At 38.1% G+C, this 19,529-nt stretch overlaps 1 protein-coding gene across 3 annotated transcripts in view; it reads right to left on the bottom strand.

The window, feature by feature from the left end:
• TTC3 (tetratricopeptide repeat domain 3) overlaps positions 1-19,529 on the bottom strand; it is a 66,843-nt gene that overhangs the window by 3,319 nt on the left and 43,995 nt on the right. For 2 of the 3 annotated variants that reach the window (XM_009640912.2, XM_035896409.1), the window contains exons 28-44: positions 18,836-18,882; positions 17,098-17,154; positions 15,639-15,715; positions 14,726-14,872; positions 13,460-14,363; positions 11,459-11,524; positions 10,052-10,201; positions 8,671-8,810; positions 7,192-7,260; positions 6,444-6,540; positions 5,391-5,491; positions 4,636-4,729; positions 3,929-4,027; positions 1,382-1,803; positions 788-908; positions 407-634; positions 104-193 (exon numbers count right to left, since the gene is read on the bottom strand). In XM_009640912.2, the coding sequence (XP_009639207.1) occupies positions 104-193; positions 407-634; positions 788-908; positions 1,382-1,803; positions 3,929-4,027; positions 4,636-4,729; positions 5,391-5,491; positions 6,444-6,540; positions 7,192-7,260; positions 8,671-8,810; positions 10,052-10,201; positions 11,459-11,524; positions 13,460-14,363; positions 14,726-14,872; positions 15,639-15,715; positions 17,098-17,154; positions 18,836-18,882 (2,909 nt within the window). The remainder of the gene's footprint in view (positions 1-103; positions 194-406; positions 635-787; positions 909-1,381; positions 1,804-3,928; positions 4,028-4,635; positions 4,730-5,390; positions 5,492-6,443; positions 6,541-7,191; positions 7,261-8,670; positions 8,811-10,051; positions 10,202-11,458; positions 11,525-13,459; positions 14,364-14,725; positions 14,873-15,638; positions 15,716-17,097; positions 17,155-18,835; positions 18,883-19,529) is intronic. The other variant, XM_035896410.1, reaches the window with a different exon arrangement.

Here is a 19,529-nt window from a genome sequence, read left to right as displayed (position 1 = left end):
GGGGGGGGGGGGGGGAGGGTTGCTTTTCAGAAGTGAAACGATGGCATAACTGAGCAAAGTTCTTAAACATTTGCGCCTAAGCAATAAGAACAAAAATCCTTACTTCTCTGTGAAAATGATGCCCACATTCTAGTTCACATGAGTCTCTGCTTAGCTCATCATGACATATGGTGCAAGGATCATCACTGGAGGCCTATACACAAAATGTTAAGTTATTTGAAAGCTAGCGACAATTAATCAGCAAATTCAAATAAGTTAATGATGCTACTAGTTTTAACCAAGTATATTTAAGCTTTTGTACACAAAATGAACAAATCAGTTATTTTTTCCAGCAATACTTCGATTATTTTATGTCTTACAAGAAGTACACGGCAATTGCTTCACATCGAAAGAGTGGAAAACTTACTGTATAGTCTAGTTTTTTCCATTTAGATTTAGGCGTTGCTCCAACATTTCCCCAGGGCTGGAGATTTGGCTGAGATGGATTTTTACTTGAGGCGTTTTTATGCGCGGCTCTTGCCTTGGCTGGGCTGGGGATATTTTCTTCTGCAGGTTCTTCCCGACTCCGAGTTCCAGTCTGTGCTGGCGCAGCAGAGGGCACTGACCTCACAGGTCTCCCCGCTGAAGCTGGTGCCTAGAAAGGTGTTGGAAAAGAGTTTGGAGCAAGTTCGTATTTCAGAGCCTGACAGCAAAGGCAGGTCTGCATTCTTTGCTGGACCATGCCGCACTGTTTCCTCTGTCAGAGACACACAGTACAACAGGCAGCAGCTCCATACCACCACAGTACCTTATTTTGCTGGTCCAGAATGAGTTCTGTCACTCTGCTTAGAATTTCATCCAGGCTCAAACCCAACAATGTATTCCCATTTCTTCTTTGTACATCTTTTATGAAGCTAGTAAACTCTGAACTGAAGGCACAATAAAGACAGAATTACAGTCTTGGCAGTACTGTGGCTGTTGTCAGCACAGTCGCAGTGCTAGAGAACGCAGTCGCTTCCATGTTTGATGCACAGCAGCAGAGCCTTTAAAAGACACGAGCTGCTCAAATGAACTGTAGCAAGTACCTGCTTCCAGTACCTGTCGGTAACTAGCATCTGCCTTAATCGTAAAATAAACCCCAGACAACAAAATAGTAACACTTCTACCTCTTTGTGGTTCTCATTGGGGATAAAACCAGAACATGTAAGCCAACACATAGCTCTATTCCCTAAGGAATGTTTCACTGCACAGAAAGGGAGGGAGGGAGGGAGGGATACAACTAATGTTACTGTTCTCCTGAAATGGTCAATGGCTTCTACGAAATTGATTCTTTTTGCACTTTATCCTTGGATATTCAGAACTTCTGTTACTCAGCATAACATTACACACATAAAACAAATACCTGCTGTAGTCTGGGAATATACTCTGTAGGTGCGCAATAATATTTTCAAATGCTTTTGGAAGCATTTTGTTGTTTGGAAGGCCAGAAGGCCTCGGTTGCGTAGCTGAGTCATCTTGGTGGTTCTGGTGTGGCTGGACATTCTGAGCATTGCTTCCTGACGTTCCCGATGGACACGTTGCTGAAACTTTATCGGAATAGGATCCTTCCAGAGGTTTGGAGTGCATTTTCACTGACCCGCCACTTGCAGAACAAGCCTGTGCATTTGCATACACTGGCTTAACTGCGGCCTGAGTACTAAATGAAGCACGTATTGGACCTTGATCTTCTGAACTTGAAAATGCCGGAAGTAAGTTAGGCTGTGCAGATGCGGGGGAGTACGTGATGATGGCTGGGTCACTGACTGGAGGTCTGCCTTGTTTCATCTGGGAAATAAACAGATTTCACAGGAAAAACAGTCATTAAAATAAACTGAGCAGAACTCTCGAGCATTTGCGGCATGAGCTATGACACATCGGTCATGCTAAGGAAGGGGAAGCTCACATCGATTTATCTGAACTTGCTTTAGCTAGGTAAAAATACAGTGCAAAGGTGCTCTTTAATGGGTTCTACCTACAGACAGCCTGTCTGAAACAGGATGAAATGGGACAGCACACATGCAAACTGTCCTTTGCTTGGCTAAAGAACGTATGGCTGTTGGACAGCTGTAAGTTGTACAGAAGTATAGCCTGAAGGTGGTGGTAGAAACTGAACTGCTTTAAAGAAGTGCCATCAATTTGAAAATACAAAATTCACTGCTTTTAATGGATTATGTAATCGATACATAATCCAGTGTAATTTTTTTTTTTTTTAAACAGAAACACGTCAGCTATAGTCATCACCTTGAAAAACTTAGAACTGACACGATCCAGAAGACTTCTTTTTGCACTAATGACTCTCTTCCATAAATGGAAAGAACTCCTTAAAATAAGTTTAGTTGCTTTGCCCCATGACTGCTATTTGGTTTAGAACGTGACTGCTCTGGAAAGGTAGCTTTCTAACACACACAACTAAAATTCTACATTTGTAGTCAAACCTGCTTGTCCTGTGTTCTTTAGTTTGCCACCTTTTTGAAGCAATATTTTTTTTACCTTCTCTGTAAAGGTGTTTTAATTAATTCTGTTAATTAATTAACAGGGAGAAAAAGGGTTTTCATTATTTCATTTGGACTCGGTATTTGCCTGTTAAAGTCCTCTCAAAGCTGAAAGAATTACAGATCTCTCTTCTAAAAGGTTACTCCTGTATTACTGCACTAAAAATAGATACCAAATGCAGACCAAGAGGCTCTGACGTTGCTCCTTCCCAACCTGTAAATTGATGGTAACCTAAGGATGGTAACCAAGTTATCTACATATTCTGAAGAGTTCTGTGCCAGTAAGTAGAAAGTAGATACCTAGAAATAAGCGGGGAAGCAAAGGTATGCAGGAGAACACAAGTGTAACTATTACTTGTGTAAGTCCAGAAAAACTGTAGTAACAGTCATGAAAGTACAGTACTGGAACAGAGCCTTGAATCTGCATTATAAAGAAAAAAAAAACCAAAACAAAAAAAAAGCCATTACTTTCTGCAGAGATTATCTATATAAAAGTTGTGTGGCATCTTCAATGAATTTAGGGATGTCCTATGTGCGTGCAGGATGAATGTGTTTTACTTACTGAGTCAATTACCTCCCCTATTTTGAGAGATGACCAAACCCTGTTTTCCCTACTCTGAACCGTCCCAGGTCCAGTGGTTTCTGAATGCTCTTTGTCTTCAGGACTGAGCATCAGCTCTCTGCCCTGGTTTCAATTTTAGAGTCAGCGAGTGGCAGCACATAGGTTGTTTGCACCGTTGCTGCAGCTGGCTTGGCTGCAAGTATTTTTTTAATAGCTCTTGTGTCCGTATCCATCCGTCCTGTCCCGTCCCATCCCCCCATGCTGATGAGCAGTTCAAGGAGTATGGACTTAAGACTGGCTTCGTTCTTCCACCAGGAATAATGGCAGGGTTCGGACATAACTGATGTGATTTGAGAAAGAGTTTGTGGAACTGTTGGCCCATGAGAAAATGTTTTTAGATAGTATTTATCTGGGATGTAGTCCTTACAGCATAAATGGCCACACTCCACCTGGATCAGAACAGATATGACTGGAAGTAGATTTTGGTATTTGCAATCAGCTACACATGTTGGTACAATGGGGCCTTGTCCCCATGGATTTTGGTGCTACAGGAAAGTCACGATATGCAAAAATATTAGTCCCAATTCCGGCAGAATATGAAGCATTTTAAAGTTAACTTTAAACAGCTTAAGCCTCTCAAAGGACATGAGAATGTGCTTCTCACTGGACTTCCTCACACTAATCTGCAGTCACCTTTTCCTTTTGAACATTACCTGGATGTATGGAGAGCCAGATAACTGGCCAGATTCAGGCTATACATTCAAGTTCTTTATGGACATGTCCTGTAACAGATAGCCACGCCGATACGAACTTAAAGAACTTCTTAACAAACAGCTATCAAATGTAAGATACGTACTAAGACGCTGGGAGGAGAAGAAAGCTCCACCGTTTCCATTTTAGTGAGGCAGTTCTGGACACCGTTTTTCACCATCTGGATTTTTTCTTCATACTCAGCCTGCAGAAGGAAAATGAATTATCCCCCACATCAGCATTAACTAAAGCTCGCTCTTTATTTAAAGTGGCATTAACAACACTACTTTTTTTGCAAAACACCAAGGATACTGAGCCTTTCCAAAGGGAGACCTAAGGCTGCCATTTGCAATAGTAACATAAATCTGTACTTAAGTGCTTGCATTGATGCTTGAAAGGGCTTGGGAAACCCTTCCTCGTTCTTAAAACTCAGCCTGGACACCCTACATCTTAACTTTCCGTAGAGAGTTTTGGGGTGGTTTTAAAGAAGTTGCATGAATTTCTGAAGTTCAAAAAATACAAAAGAACCAAGAGACTGGACTTGTTAACGAGGGATCCAATTTTGAAGCAAGTGTATAAGGGACAGATTTTTGTCTTTATAAAATTGAAGATGATTGTTGTAACTAAACTACACTTAAATAATCTGGACTTAAGACTGGATCTTTCTCTTTTAACTAAAAAACCCCACAGTTCAGTATTTGGAGGACAAGCTACTGATGTTTTAAAAAAGGAATGCAAATTTTTTTAAGGTATTTATTCTGTTTTAATTTCCAAAGTTCAACTTAAAGCTTGTTAAGAGAAATTAAGGCTTACCTCTACTTTTTCCAGTTGTTTCTTTACATTTGAAATAAATATTTCCCAAGAATCAATCTGTGACTTCAACTTAGGTGCCGCTGAAGCTGAGCTGCTGAAGTATTCGAGATTTTCAGTTAAACTCCAACATTCCCATTATTATTGTTTTATTTAAGAGCAATGGCTTTAGCACAACAGTTCCTTCCCCTACCAACTAAATCACAGTTAAAGACTTCAAGCAATTCTTAAGTTAAAATCAGTTAAATTACTAGTACTTAGGCCCTTACCCAATCTTAGGAGTGGACTCCTCAAATGGAAATTAGTATTTTGCAGCAACACAAAGACAGGGAAAGGGAACATGGCCTAAGTTTTAGGAAAGGTAGCACCAAGGGCTAAATTAGTTCCTTGTAAGGAAGAAAGCAACACTGTTGCATGCCTAGCACTGATTTTCTATTTACATTGCAGTCCTTTCCCAGTGATACTGTGCAGGAAAAACTGGGATGTTCCCAGTAGCCTGATCTTCCCCGTCCAAGAAAGCGTAAGACAAGAAGCTTGCTCCTGCCTTAAGTGTCACACATCTTGATAATTTAAGACTAAGAAGAAATCCACCTTCAGGAAAGCTGCATTTAACTACTATGTTCCTACACACCTTTCGGCTAGCATCCCTTTGTGAGCAAAACTGAGTTGTCTAGCTAAATGATTGTGATTAAACATTGAGTAGTTACTTGTATTTAGCAGCTAATAGTACTGAAATTTCTGGTCTAAACGCTCCATACCTGCTCCATAACTTCAGCACCTTGAGATTTGCTTCTGCATTGGCAACTCTGCCATTTAGCTTGCATACTCCAATTTCCTTCCAGTTTTTGAGTACTGATATCTGTAACAAAACATAATCATGTAAAAAAAAAAAAGCACAGTAAAAGCACTACTGTAACACAAGGAATAAAACCTCAAAATAGATTTTAATAAGCATCTGAAACAATAGTTTGATGATACAGAGTACAACCCACACACAGAGTTCCTACGGTGAAGAATTTCAGGTGGAATTAACAGCCCTGGCAGGCCTTCGGGAGGATAAAAAGGCTACATTCACTTCAGCTGATAGCTGAAAGCTTCCATAAATGTTCCACTTGCAACTTATCCTCTATATATGTAAGAATATACACACACTCTTTAAGTGATTAAGTCAGCTTTTTAAATACTGCGTGGTTGAAGACCAATGTGGACCAGCAATCTACTTATAAAATCCTACTGCAGATAAGACAGCCTTCAAGGCCTTCTTAAGAAGGGAGAATTGTTCACGATATTCAAAGCATTTCCAGTATAAAACGTAGTCTTTTAGCAAAAATCTTTATATTTACCAGTACTCTCCTCCTCTCAGTGAAATACACAAGTCTCTTGTTGAATTCTGATTCTGCCCGATAAAGCAGCAGCTATATAGTCACTAACCCTGACTTACTTTTAACAAGGAATTTTTTATGTTCCTGTAGTTAATTCTTACTAATGGCATCTACTCATAGCAAGGATAAGTATAAGGCTGAATTACGAGTTGCATTTTGTCTGGGGCAATACTACATGCCCCAAATTCTGTGTGCTTTTAATACTGGTTAATAATAAAGTGCCTTGATGATCTGCAAAGTTTTGTAGGAAACATCATGAACAGCACGTGTCAATATTTGATTAACACTTTCGGTATACGCTTACGAAAAGCTTTAGACACTATTTAAGTAGGTTGTTAGACAAGACTTCACCGGTTATCTTCCCCACCGACTATCAGCACAAATGATCCAAGCTCTAGCAAAAGCGGTTCAAGATTTTTTTGTTTGTACCTCTGCTTTAACAGCTCTTTTCACACACTCTTGGCAGTCATCTTGACTCTTTTTTATAAGCTCTTCCAATTTTACTTTCTCACTAGCAAGTTTATTACTGTGAAATAAAAAGAAGTTAAATATTTCAGTAACATTTACCACAGAGTAGTATTTAAAATTTATGACATTTTAGAGGTTTTTATACAGCTATTACTTCTTTCTCTTCTCTGGAACCATGCATTTCCATTTACATTGTACAGCTCATGCAGCCTCACTTCACCGTGAGGCCTAAAAAGCTTATAGGAGTTTGACTACTGCAGTCATGCAGGTATTGCTCTTCTGAGCCAAATCACACATACAAAGAATGTATCTATAAATGAAACCTGGACTTTATACTATCTGCACGTGAGTAACTTTCAGAAAATGTTTAGATAAACCTTATATACATTTAGGACTGTAAGTGTGTGAAGATCCAAAGCTACATAAACAGTTCAGTACCACACCCAACTTCTAACGTGTGTTCTAGGACACTGTATTGTATAATCAAGGGAAATGCATGAGAGTATTTTGAAAACCCAGACTTCTATTATTCTAAATAGCTAAAAGAAAGTAACACTCACTTACAATAGGTAAAAGTAAACTGAGAGTAAGAGATGTAGGTTGAAGTGCTTATTTTTCTAAGCCTACACCCAGAGTGAAGCAGACAACTCCAATTAACAACAAATGAGTAGAAAAATTTAAACATTGCTGAAAGGTACAAGAGTTTTACCTGGTCTCGAGAGATGTACTTAAATATACGTTATACTGCTTTTCCTTCTCCTCAATGGTCTTTGAATACCTAGAGTAATCAAACATTTATCAAGCTTGTTCTGAAAAACGTTCACAAGCAAAATACACAATACGTTCCTCTATAATCACAGCGACAATTATGCAGCAGTGACAATCTGTGTTTTATATGCTGTTTAATACTGTCACTGCATTCAAATGTATTCCTAATTAAGCATTAACTAATATAAAAGCAGGGCAGTGATTTTTCAAGAGAGATTTGGCCCAAACTACTCAGACTAAAGATAATACAACAGCATTCAAGGACAGAAGTCTCTCAGGTCTGTAAACGAGACAGAACATTAAAAATGCAGTAGGAATTGTCAAATCTGATTAGAAAAAATATCTCTAAGTCAGTTTCATCAGTTATCTACAAGTTATTTTAAATGTTTAACTGTAACTTGCAAAAAAAATCAAAATACCAAAACAGACATGTACATATTTCAGCCTATTACTGTGATAAAGCATCTGTCTGGTTACAGAGTCAGTGGTTGGGTCACTTAAAGATTTCTGAAGCCTTTAGAATGCTTCAGGAAGAGCTACTGATACATCATCAAATGCCACACAATTTAATTTTCAGTACATCTGTGATGTGATGTGATCTCATGGATGCTTATTGACTATGGCAGAAGCCGACTGAAGTTGATTCTTGCTCCTCCCTAGGAGAGTTCATTGCCAGGGAAACAGCTGGGTTTGCTGCACACAAGGTCATGACAGGATTCATACATTGATATTATTAAGTTCCATGGAAAGCCCTGCAGATTTCTGTCATTGGGTGAAGGACGGGTGAAAAAAAAAAAAAACCACCACAGATACATGCAGTTATGTGGTTCTTGCAGTTTTACTTGAATCTGAGAAATGAGTGACAGGACTAGAAAAGAAGGAAACATGCATCCTCAGATGACCCTCAGATAGGCCACTCAGCAGAACAGACAAAAAGCACGTAAGAAAAACAGATGCAGACCAGAGTTCAGCTGGGTTAACTGTACGCTAGAGAAGGAAGAATGAAAATGGAAATGAAAGCGTAAAGCATTTAATCATAACGCAGTAGAGGAGCCCACTGAGGAAGTGATGGTAAGTCATGAAGGAGAAAAGTGAAAAAGCAGCACAGACCTAAAGGATTCTGGAAAACGTGGGAAGATCTTAAATAATGAAGGAGTAGTATTTACGAATTAGGTTAAATGACATTGTATGTAGATCCTATTAACAGCAGCTCTAATCCAAGAATTGCATTTAACTCATTTCAGAATGACATAATCAGGGCAACAAGTTTGAGTTTCCACTCTGCATACATCATGGAATAAGTACATACTGAAACTTCTCATTGTCAGAAATAACTGTACTTACTGCTGCTCTAAAAATTAAAAAAAAAAACCAAACAAGCAAAGGGAAAGCAATGTAAATATGTAGATAAAATTAGTACCTATCATTGGTATCTGTATGCTTTTTAGCTGCATTCCTTAGTGCTTTTAAGTTCTCTTGATTTTCTTTTTTCTCCTGTTGCCATTTTTTCACTTTTATTTCTAAGTCTTGATGAAGCCAGTCCAGTTCATTCTTCGATACCTAAAAGCAGAAAATAAGAAAGCCTTATTTCTGAAATATTACTTTATTCAAATGCAAGTTAGAGCAGAAGCTAAGGCAGTGAAAATTACAGTAAGAGTTTTACTAGTGCTTAATTTACTGTTAATTCAGGTGTTTAGCATGGGAAACATGCTCATAAATGCTCTCCTGCAATGATCTGCACCCCTCATTTACATGGCTTCAGAACACTTGCAACCCTGTTTCATAGTCAGCTGAAAGAAGCAGCCCAGTTCCACAGTGTCACGTACAAATATGTACTGAAATCCAACTCAAAATCCAGCTGAAAAATCAGTACTGATACTGCTGTTTCAGTACTAGCAACTGGGAAGTTACAAGTCACAACAGAACAAGACAGTAGTGGATCTTATGGCTGCCATAACTGGTTAAAAAAAAATAAAGTAAATCAAAGAAGCATTAATGCATCACTGGGAAATAAAAAAAAAAATTAAGTGCCTACAGTGCCCGTGGACAAATTCATCCACCCTGCACACAGTCAGGCTTTCAGCTCAAAACTTTTTGAGCTTGCATTTCTACCAAATATTCATACAGAAAAATAGATGTGAGACTCCATCATCCCTCATATTAAAAGTTTGCCAGGCTACTCACAGCCAATGGTAAAGCTAGAACTTGGGGGCTCCCAAGCTGCAGTCCATGAGCTTACTCCAACACACCACTAAAAGGAAAAAAACCCCCAATATTCAACTGAAATTGAGCGACAGGCCCCATCTTACTGAAGACTGAAGAAGGGGCATGGGGAGAGATGGCTTTGGTCTCACCTGATTTTTTTTTTTTTTTTAACTGGGAAAATTCCTTTTCACATGGACAAATAGGTAGCCTGCAGCCCCTACAGCTTTAACTATAAAAGTAATCAAGACAAAGTGAAAATGGGCTGATAGCATTGTTTGGGGACTACTTCTACTCCCTGTCATTTTCATGGAAATAAAGCCTGCTAGCAAACCCAACAGATCAAGAAGAAGCAAAGAGTCAGCCGTGTCTTGCACTGAACCAAACCCAATACCTATCCACTAGATGGAGACAACCAATAGCCTGCGTGTTTAAGTGTGTTTGAAGGAAGATGACGCACACAGATTGTGAGGTTTGCTGACTTAAACTTCACAGCAATGAGGACTACCATTGGAATTTCAAAAATACGGTTTATCAGTTACAACCAATCTTGTGAGCCATTGCAGCTGGTCCCACTGTTGCATGGATAAAAACCTCACCTCAGTCTCTTCAACACTTTTTTTTAGGAGCTCTTTTAAAGCACCGATTTCCTCCGAGCTTCGGCTTTGCAACTGTTCATATTTTTCCTGGGCTTCTTTAAGTTGTTCTTTCAATACCTGATGCTCTTTCTCCATACGTAGAATATCTCCCTGAAAATAAATCAGTTATAAAAACCAATCTAATATCTGTTACCACAGGGCAGCAAACATGCATGACGTCTAAAAGGAACAGTCTGTTGTCAGTTGAAATTCAAAATCTGGAGAGTGGTTGGGGTAGGGTTGGTTTGTTGGTTTGGAGGGGGTGTTTCTAAGAGAAAGTTGTATTAACAGTTTCAATCCAGCTCAGGAAACGAACATTCATGTCTGACCATGAATGGAATATGATGAGTTCAAAGGCCATGTTTTCTCACTTTTATCTCCTTATACAGACCTGTCCTGGTTTTGGCTGGGACAGAGGTAATTTTCTTCCTAGTACCTGGCACAGCACTGTGTTCTGGATTTAGTACTAGAAGAATGTTGATGGTTTAGTGGTTGCTAAGCAGGGCTTACTCTGGTCAAGGACTTTTCAGCTTCCCCTGCTCTGCCAGGGGCACAAGAAGCTGGGAGGGGACACAGCCAGGACAGCTGACCCCAGCTGGCCAAAAGGGCTTTTCCATACCATGTGATGTCATGCTCAGTATATAGAGCTGGGAGGGGTTGGCCAGGGGCAGTGATTGCTGCTTGAGCACAGGCTGGGCATCAGTCAAGGGGTGGTGAGCAATTGCATTATGCATCACTGGCTCTGTATGTTCTTTTATTGTTATTATTCTTTTCTCTTCCTCTGCTGTCCTATTAAACTGTCTTTAGCGCAACCCCTGGGTTTTACTGGTTTGGGTTTTTTTTTCCCCATTCTCTCCTTCATCCCACCAGGGGCGAGGAAGAGTGAGCAAGCAGCTGCATGGTGCTTAGTTGCCAACTGGGGTTAAACCACGACAAGGCATAGGACTACCATTAAACTCAGTCTGAGCTGTCTCTATGCCCAAATGGAGTATTTAAACCAAGCCTCACGATTTTTGGAGAGGAAATACTAAATTTCCCTAAAACATGCTCCAACATCTGAATAGCTACAGAACGAAACTCCAGAACTTTCTTGTTGTGGGCCTGTGTGAAGTTTCCAAGAACATCATCACAGAATACAGCCCAACATGAAGGGGGGGGAAGACACCACCAACATCACACCCCCCCGCAAAAAACCCCACGACCCAAAAAACCCCAAACCACACACACCCACCATCAAACAAACCAAAATAAAAAGTACCTGTTAAAACATGTCATTTTCAGACAACTTTTATCTTTTCACTGCTAAATCTTTGGGCATTCCTTTACCCTTGTTCATGAGAAATATAAACAAGTATACAGATAACTTACTTGTTGCATTTCAAATGGATGAAAAGGCAAGGTATTAGTTTCCCTATCAGCTACTTCATGATTTACCTGGAACACAAAGAATCATTAGCTGATTAAACAGCTATCCAATTGCACATGGAACTAGTAGGTCAACTGTGTCTTGGAGCTTTTGTACCTAACCTACAATTTTACAAATCCAACTACATTATGAAGTAGGCCTATCTACAGTGTAAAAAGAAAATATGCAAGTGTTTCTGAAATGGAATTCAGTCTTTAATGAAAGCACTCTTTTTGTTGTGTTCTTCCCCTAGTTTAATTGACAATGAAGCATTTATATTAAGAACAGTTCTCAGAGTCTATAAAACACTGCTGTGCTCTACATGTCTGAAAACTTATGACTTGCAAAACCAGCGTGTGACAGCTCACTGAGGAGCTGTGTTCTGTGGCTCCTCCTGAACTCAAGATCTACTACACAGATGCCTCCTCTGCTTAGAAGGGACTAGACTTGATGACCGTCAGAGCCCCTGCTTGTTTTCCCCTTGTACCACCCATCAAGGACTTACTGAAGGAACTGAAGTTTAAAATCTAATCATGCAACATATTAAAGATCCAGCTGATGATGCTGCCGTTTTAATAGGCTATTAAAAATCAGTCAGATGATGTTAAATGCCTTGCTCTACCACACTTTTGCAAAAAGAAACATATCTGTGCCTAGCACTCCTTTGACCTCTGCTAACCAGAACTCACTAAATTCAAAACTGTTGCCTGTTTCGTTATCTCTTTGTTGCACGTGTTCAAGAACCAAAGAGAAATCCCACTTTAAAAGCCCAGTCAGCCAAGTGATGAAATTCATCTGCCAAGACTGATGGGAAACGAACTTCCAGCAACTGCTCAGGAAAGATTTGAGGTGAAAAAAAGTTTTGCACACAAAACAAGTTAGAAACACCCATGTTAACATTTTCCTAATTTAGAAAGCAAAAATAAAAGGACGACTATTTATCTTATGGCTATAAACAGCTATCCTTCCCTTAACGACAAGAAACAAAAGATGGTGAGGAACTCCTCCCCAGCAGTCCCTCTAGCATGTTCGATAATCTCTCATAAATGGATCTGAGAAACTGCCATAACCTGAAAACCCGGCATCTTAATCCAAAATGTTTCCTGTGACAAATGTGGATGGGACTATTGCCTCCCTGTTACTTGAGGTGTGTTTTCAGAAGTAGTGTGTGCTGATCTAACTCTGGGGTACCATTACAGAGTGAATGCTCTGGGCCTTCTTCTGTTCAGCTGCATGCCCTGCCCCTTTCCAGGTGTTCAGTAATGCTTTCTCCACCTGTAGGACAAAACTTTCAGGTTGTTTTTCCAATTCAGGAGGGAAAAGGAAATGTGAGGTAGTTTGCCCCCTGAACTCACCCTGAACAGTGGCTGGGCTGCCTCTGTAAGACCACAAGCGAAGCATCAACCAGCACTTGTTACAACGTACAAACTACCTAAATCCTCAAATATTGTGAAAGTTAAAACAATCACTGAACTAATTAGAAAAAGAAAAATGATGACACAGGAGGGCTTTCCTTAACCTCTATAGCGAAAATTAAACTGATGTGCACCAGTTCCCTCCTTTCATCAAAAGATCTGCTAAAATCTGAGGCAGAACAAAATTCAGTGACCATCTCTTTAATGAATTACAAAGGAAAAACAAGAGTAGTTGTAGAAAGTGTCAGCAACTTAAACTGCAAGTTCTAAGGAAGTTCCCAGTCTGATAAACGCCTCAGTATCTTCCAACTCGTGGCCTTTTTTGGGGAGGTAAGTATCAGAGAATGCTAAATACTACTTTTAAGATCCCTTACATTTGGGTGGCTGGGAAGTATTACTTGAATATTTGCTCTTGAAATGCTATACAACATTTGACCCTTTGGGAAGTCATAAAGAAACCACTCAAAAAGGAGTTGCACTTTCCAGTGCTCAACACTGTCATTTATCATGTAAAAGCTCTCAGACAACTGTTCCGTTTTAATTTCTTACCTGAACAGCTATCATCCTTGTATGAGGATTGTTTTTCGCTGGCAGTACACCTCTGCTTTCTTTTTCCATCTTAATAACCTGTATACCACATTCAGCTTCATTTGTACTATTTGCAACAGTGAAGTTGTCTTCATAAAATGTATTATCCGAGTTCTCCAGTTGGCACTGAGGGTCTTCATACGTTTGTATTTCAGTTGGTATAAAACTGCTGAAGGTGTATTTTCTGTCTGAAATTGCTGATTCATCATTATCCCGATGAGCTACATCATCAACATAACTAGGTTGCTTGGCAACGTTTGAAATGAGAGGCATCTGAGAAGGCACTGGCAATATTCTTTCATATCGATAACCCCAGGAAGTCTGAGGCAAAAATATACCAGGATTTTTAGAATCAAAGCACTTTAGTAAAATGTGTGAAAATGGTGGTGCATTTTCTATGGTATCAATACTCTGACTATGCAAAGATTGCACCGATTTACATGAAGTAAGAAAAGACCAGGGCAAATATTGTGGAGGCTCATAACTCACTACTGTTAAGTCAGTAGGTGCTGATATATGGGGTTGCTTAGGATAAGACAGTGGTTTGAATTCCTTAGCAGCTGGATTTAACTGTAGCTTGTTTTGGGAAGAATTTTCTTGCACATCACAGGCTATACCGTTTTCTTCCTCCTTATCTCCAGTCTCATTTCTGTTTGTATTTTCTTTAATAAGAACTGCATGCTTTCTTAAGGCAATAAGATTATCCACCGCAATGAAATCAAAGGATTTCAGAAGAAAAGATTTCAGACCACCTTCATCTTCTACAATCTTTCGAGTTTCTTCAGGGAAATGTTCATATTCCCCAACTAGTAATTTATTATTAATTTCCAGAGGGCCATGTTCTTCCAAGATTTGAGAGAAATATCTTAAAAAAAAAAATTGTCATTATTAATCAAAGTATTTTATCTTCATGTAATTCTAAAATCGTATTTCACGTTATATTTTCACAATAACACTTCAAAGCAAAGAACCTCTAGAACTACTGAAGAACAATCATTTGGAAGACGGTGTTCTAGCTAAGAGTAAAAATTTTCTGTAACACTCTTGCTTGTCCACATCTTACTAAAAACATGCAACTACTTCAAAGCATTAGTACATACCATTATGTACATACCTACATATACCAGACCACCAGGACTCAAATTCTGGACTTAATACCATATGTTATAACAATTATGTAGTAATATTAAACCCTTTAAACTGACAAGCACAGAAATGTATACATACTCATATAAGCTCTCACAGGTTTGATCTGGGTTGTTATCCAAATGTCTTTGATAACCATTTGAAACATCACAGAGAGTTTCAAATTCCTCTAGCTGCCCCCGAAGATATTCTGGGATTACAAATGGTTCATAAGAATTTGTAAAATCTCTGTAGCATTTAAAAACAAACAAACAAACAAAACCATAAATAGTGCATATGAACAGTATTTTTTGTCTCTGAAAATAACTGTATTTTTCACATATACTGAAAACAACATACTGTATGGTAACTACATAGCGTTAAAAATATACCCCAATAGCAAACTTTTTTTAACAATCAGAATAAACACTGTGCTCAAATACTTCACCTTTAAACTTATTAACTGACCTGCCACTAGATAATAAATAAATAATAATAATAATCATGCCTAGCTCTTGCCTAGTGGCTTTCACATCTATAAGCAAGAGCAAAACAGGCTCAAAATGCATGAGTTTGACTCCTGATTAACACACAAATTCTGAGCAACACATTACCTCAATTCAACATCACAACCTGCTTCATGTGGCATAGGTGGCAACGTTCAATTGTGATGGATGGAGTATGTCCAAATTTATCAACTTAATTTTTTGCTACGTCAAAACGGAACACGGAGCAAGTGAGACATCACTTGAAAGAATAGCTTTTGGCCTAGAAAATGTACTGGGCTGCAGCCTGGCAACTATTTGGTTACTTCCTATGTTGTTAAGATCTTTAAAATTCTAATACCCCTTACACCTGTCCTGGAAGCAGAAAAGTAATGGCTCTACACAAGCTCTTATCAGAAAGACACAGATTTTAACCCAGACTTGGTGTTTCTAAGACTCTGTCCTCTCCGGTACCTGCAAAGCACTTTGGAGTTTGAGCAATAAAAGCAAAGATGCATGGTGGTACTTACAAAGTATTTTCTTCTATAAATATCTTATCTTCTTCTCGTGGCGCTGTACTAACTCCACTGGATAATACTAAAATAGACTATTTAAAAACAGATTATTATTTTTTAATCTCAGAAAAGTGTATGCAAAATGATCCACTGTAAAGACTATGAGTAACTTATTTACACTGAACCTTATTCTGCATCTTTCTCATGTTCATATGCCATATTATCAACTGCAAAACTTAAGTACAATTTTCAGCACTAAGCTATATCAAGAAAGTTCTTAATTAAATATTATTAATTTCTTCTTCAGCACTTATTTCGGAAAAAGAAATTGGGATATGCAGCCCAATCTCCCTCTGTTTTTACCAAATTCATCAAAATCCCAGATGTGCCTGATATTTCACCAAGTTTGGATTAAAAAACAACCACCACCACAGCTTCACTTTGTTAAGACTTTTGTGTAACTTCTTTCCACTGACTTCCTAGGAATCTCCTCCTTTACATTTGAAAGCCTTCAAGCTTTAATAATTTTACTACAAGTAAGTCTGAGTTATCCCAATTCCACATGGATTTAATGACACCTGTTATTCTTATGTTCACCGTTACAAATGTTTTAGTTGTCTTTTAATTTTTATTATCTAATAACTTTATAAATACACAGAGTTGTGTAACTGCATGCAAGTCAGAAAAAGAAAAATGTGGCTGATGAGAACTGGAAAAAAAAAAATCTTAAGTTTACTCTTGAAATTCTGGTAAAATTTTAAACAGGTGGGGGCACAGAGGAAACAAGATTTTATCTGAAGCTTTAGATAAAGCAAAATCCTAGAAAAGCAGGACAAAAGACAGTATAAGTTTCAGGTAAGATATTATTGCTAGTAAAATTTATAAAACACTGAACAGCTAATAACATTCTTCTGAGTAATAAATGGGAAGCTTGCATCTTCAGTCACTGATATGCCCGTAAAAATCAGCAGAAAAGACAGTTAAGACATGATTTCAGATCTGTTTCATGAGGTGCAAGGACACATTTTTCTTTCTCAAAATTACTAATAAAGTGTCCTTCTCCAATTCTCTTTGTCAGTGCAAAAGGAAATGGAGCATAAAGTATTAATTACATGGTGCAGTCAGTGTACTGTATTCACAGGTGGTCTTTTCATTTTCCCATATGGGAAATTAAGATCAAAACGTCATCCAGAATGAAGCCAGTGGATAGACTGAACACACTGGTACCCAGTCAGAGCCAAAGTTATTAATAAATAACTTTTTCCCAAGTTTAGAAATACATTTTACACAGACAAATTCATATTTTAACAAAACAAAACTGTATTAATTGAGCCTTAACAGCATTATTTTACATCAGGAAAAACTACTTCAGGAATGAGTCTCCACAAGGTGTTTCAGAAAACAGCCCCTATACATCTGAATGCCAGCAATTCTAAAAATCCTATTTGTAGTAAACAGCTAAAAAGTTACTCACCCTTGAGTCTTTTGAGTTCTTCTTCCTGGTTTTGTTTTTAACTTTGATACCATTAGTCTGAAACAGAAAAATAAAGTAATTGGTTTTTTCATTAGAATAAAATTATGATGCATTTCCAAAAAGTATGTAAATTTTTTAAAGTTTCATATTAAAATTCTCATTCTGGTTTGACCAGCAAAATTTACAGGGTTGAGCATGCAATCTTCACCTTCTCCACTCCATTCCCAGCTGGCAAACACGTAAAGAAACAGAGCTTTGCAAGACTTTATATATTTTGTTCTTTTTCATAATTTTCCTCTTTAAATGCATAGAACATTGATTTTTAAAAACTGAATATTCTATCATTTTAGTATTTCAGATGCTTACTCATTACATATAGCTGAAATTGCGTATTTAAGCAACTGTGACTTCCCACACAACACAGTTTCATTTGGGGAACAAGAAGCAAACAGAACTGTCAAATGTTCTGGTTGCTTCAATTTTGGAAGCTACGCAATGATGAAGGAACTAAAACGCATCTTCACTTTTTAATAGGACTGTGATTGCACATTAACATAACTCTCCTAAGAGTAACTTACTAACAGTTTCTTTTAGGATAAAAGTAACACTGAAATAAAAGTAGTTTTATTGTAATGCCTTTCATTTCATTCTTGGATTTCCAATTCATGAAATGAAAGAGCAAAGGTTTTCACATTTTATTAAGATGTATATTAATTAATTAAAGACTTATTCTGTATCAAAAGTAAATCTTGGGTTTGTGCAGATAAATTTATCTGCAGGCTAGAATAATGTTGAATAAGAGTGCCTCAAACACATAATTAACTGAAATACATTATATACTTCTGCCAATTAGAATGGATTATAATTAAGATACTAATCAAGAAGTGATTTAGAATGATGTACAGTTTAAGACTTATGGGTTGAATCTGAAAAGCATCTATAAGTTGTAATGAACAAATGCAAAATATGTCTAACTCACTTCAAATTTACTTTGCTTATTAGCAGAACAAATGACAAATTCCTAGCCTTACAATTTAATGATGTGTGAAAGTCAAACTGGATTACACTACCTTCCCATCTGTTGCTTTGGACTGTAAAATGTACAGTACAGTTAGTGTCCAAAATTATGCAGGTTCAGATTAAGCACACTCAAGGAAGAACCATGCTTCAGGTTCAGTTGTCATGGTAAATACGCAGATACAGCAGTTAGTAAGAGTCCCTCTGTTTGTAAACCAGGCACTTCTCTTTTTTTTTTTTAATTCCCCAGTGATACTTTTAGAGAGACTTTTTTTTTTAAAGTTAACACCAAAGTGCTGTTATCGAGTTATATGTAAATGCTATTCCCACACACCTTATTTGCCTTATTTTCCCTATCCAAAGGAAGTGATACGGCACATTAGTGTACCCCAATCCACTTTCTCTACAACTTCCTCATCTACATCCTTGAAATGCTAATAATCTAAAAGGTACCTTGTTGGTTTGTGTTTTAACCAAGAGAAAACCCTAAACAAGTATTTTACTGACATAAGTTTAGGAAAAATGGCACGCAGCCTTAAAATGCTTTAAGAAAAGGCTGGGGGAGAAGATAAAACCAAAGAGGAAATCTCTAATCAGGTCTGAAGGATGAGGACGTAAAATAAATGAAGAGATGCACATCTCTATTCACTTTTGCACATTTTTAAACCACCACACATACTTGTTTCTGAGGTTATACCAAATAGACATTAAGTTTACTTACTGATATATTTTCATTTCCCTGCTTCTTTATAATAATGGTAGGGTCATCTGTTAAAAGGAAAACAAAGTCATATCCGTAAACAGAAATAGTAATATTTTATACAACTTATTACTGTAATTTCATAGCTCACAATTATAATTATTATAATCCTTTATCAAATACCACCAAAGCATCTCAAAGACTGTGGTTGCAGAATCTTTAAGGTTCAACTGAAAGATAAACACTTATTTTGGTTGGACAACATATATCACAGAATGACAGAATCGCAAGGGTTGGAAGGGACCTTGGGAGATCATCTAGTCCAACCCCCCTGCTAAAGCAGGCTCTCCTAGAGCGTGTTACACAGGACTTCGTCCAGGCGGGCTTTGAATATCTCCAGAGAAGGAGACTCCACAACCCCCCTGGGCAGCCTGTTCCAGTGCTCAGTCACCCTCAGAGGAAAGAAGTTTTTCCTCATATTCAACTGAAACCTCTTATGTTTCAGTTTGCACCCATTGCCCCTTGTCCTGTCACTGGGCACCACTGAGAAGAGTCTGGCTCCGTACTCGTGACTTCCACCCTTAAGATATTTGTATGTATTGATGAGGTCCCCTCTCAGTCTTCTCTTCTTCAGGCTGAACAAGCCCAACTCTCTCAGCCTTTCCCCATAGGGGAGATGCTCCAGTCCCTTTATCATCCTAGTTGCTCTCCTCTG

This window comes from Egretta garzetta, unplaced genomic scaffold (genome assembly GCF_000687185.1).
Source record: "Egretta garzetta isolate BGI_Z169 unplaced genomic scaffold, ASM68718v1 scaffold45, whole genome shotgun sequence".
NCBI classification, from domain to species: Eukaryota; Metazoa; Chordata; class Aves; order Pelecaniformes; family Ardeidae; genus Egretta; species Egretta garzetta.
The sequence above is the reverse complement of the archived record's forward strand: the minus strand, read 5'-3'. Positions and strand labels throughout refer to the sequence as shown.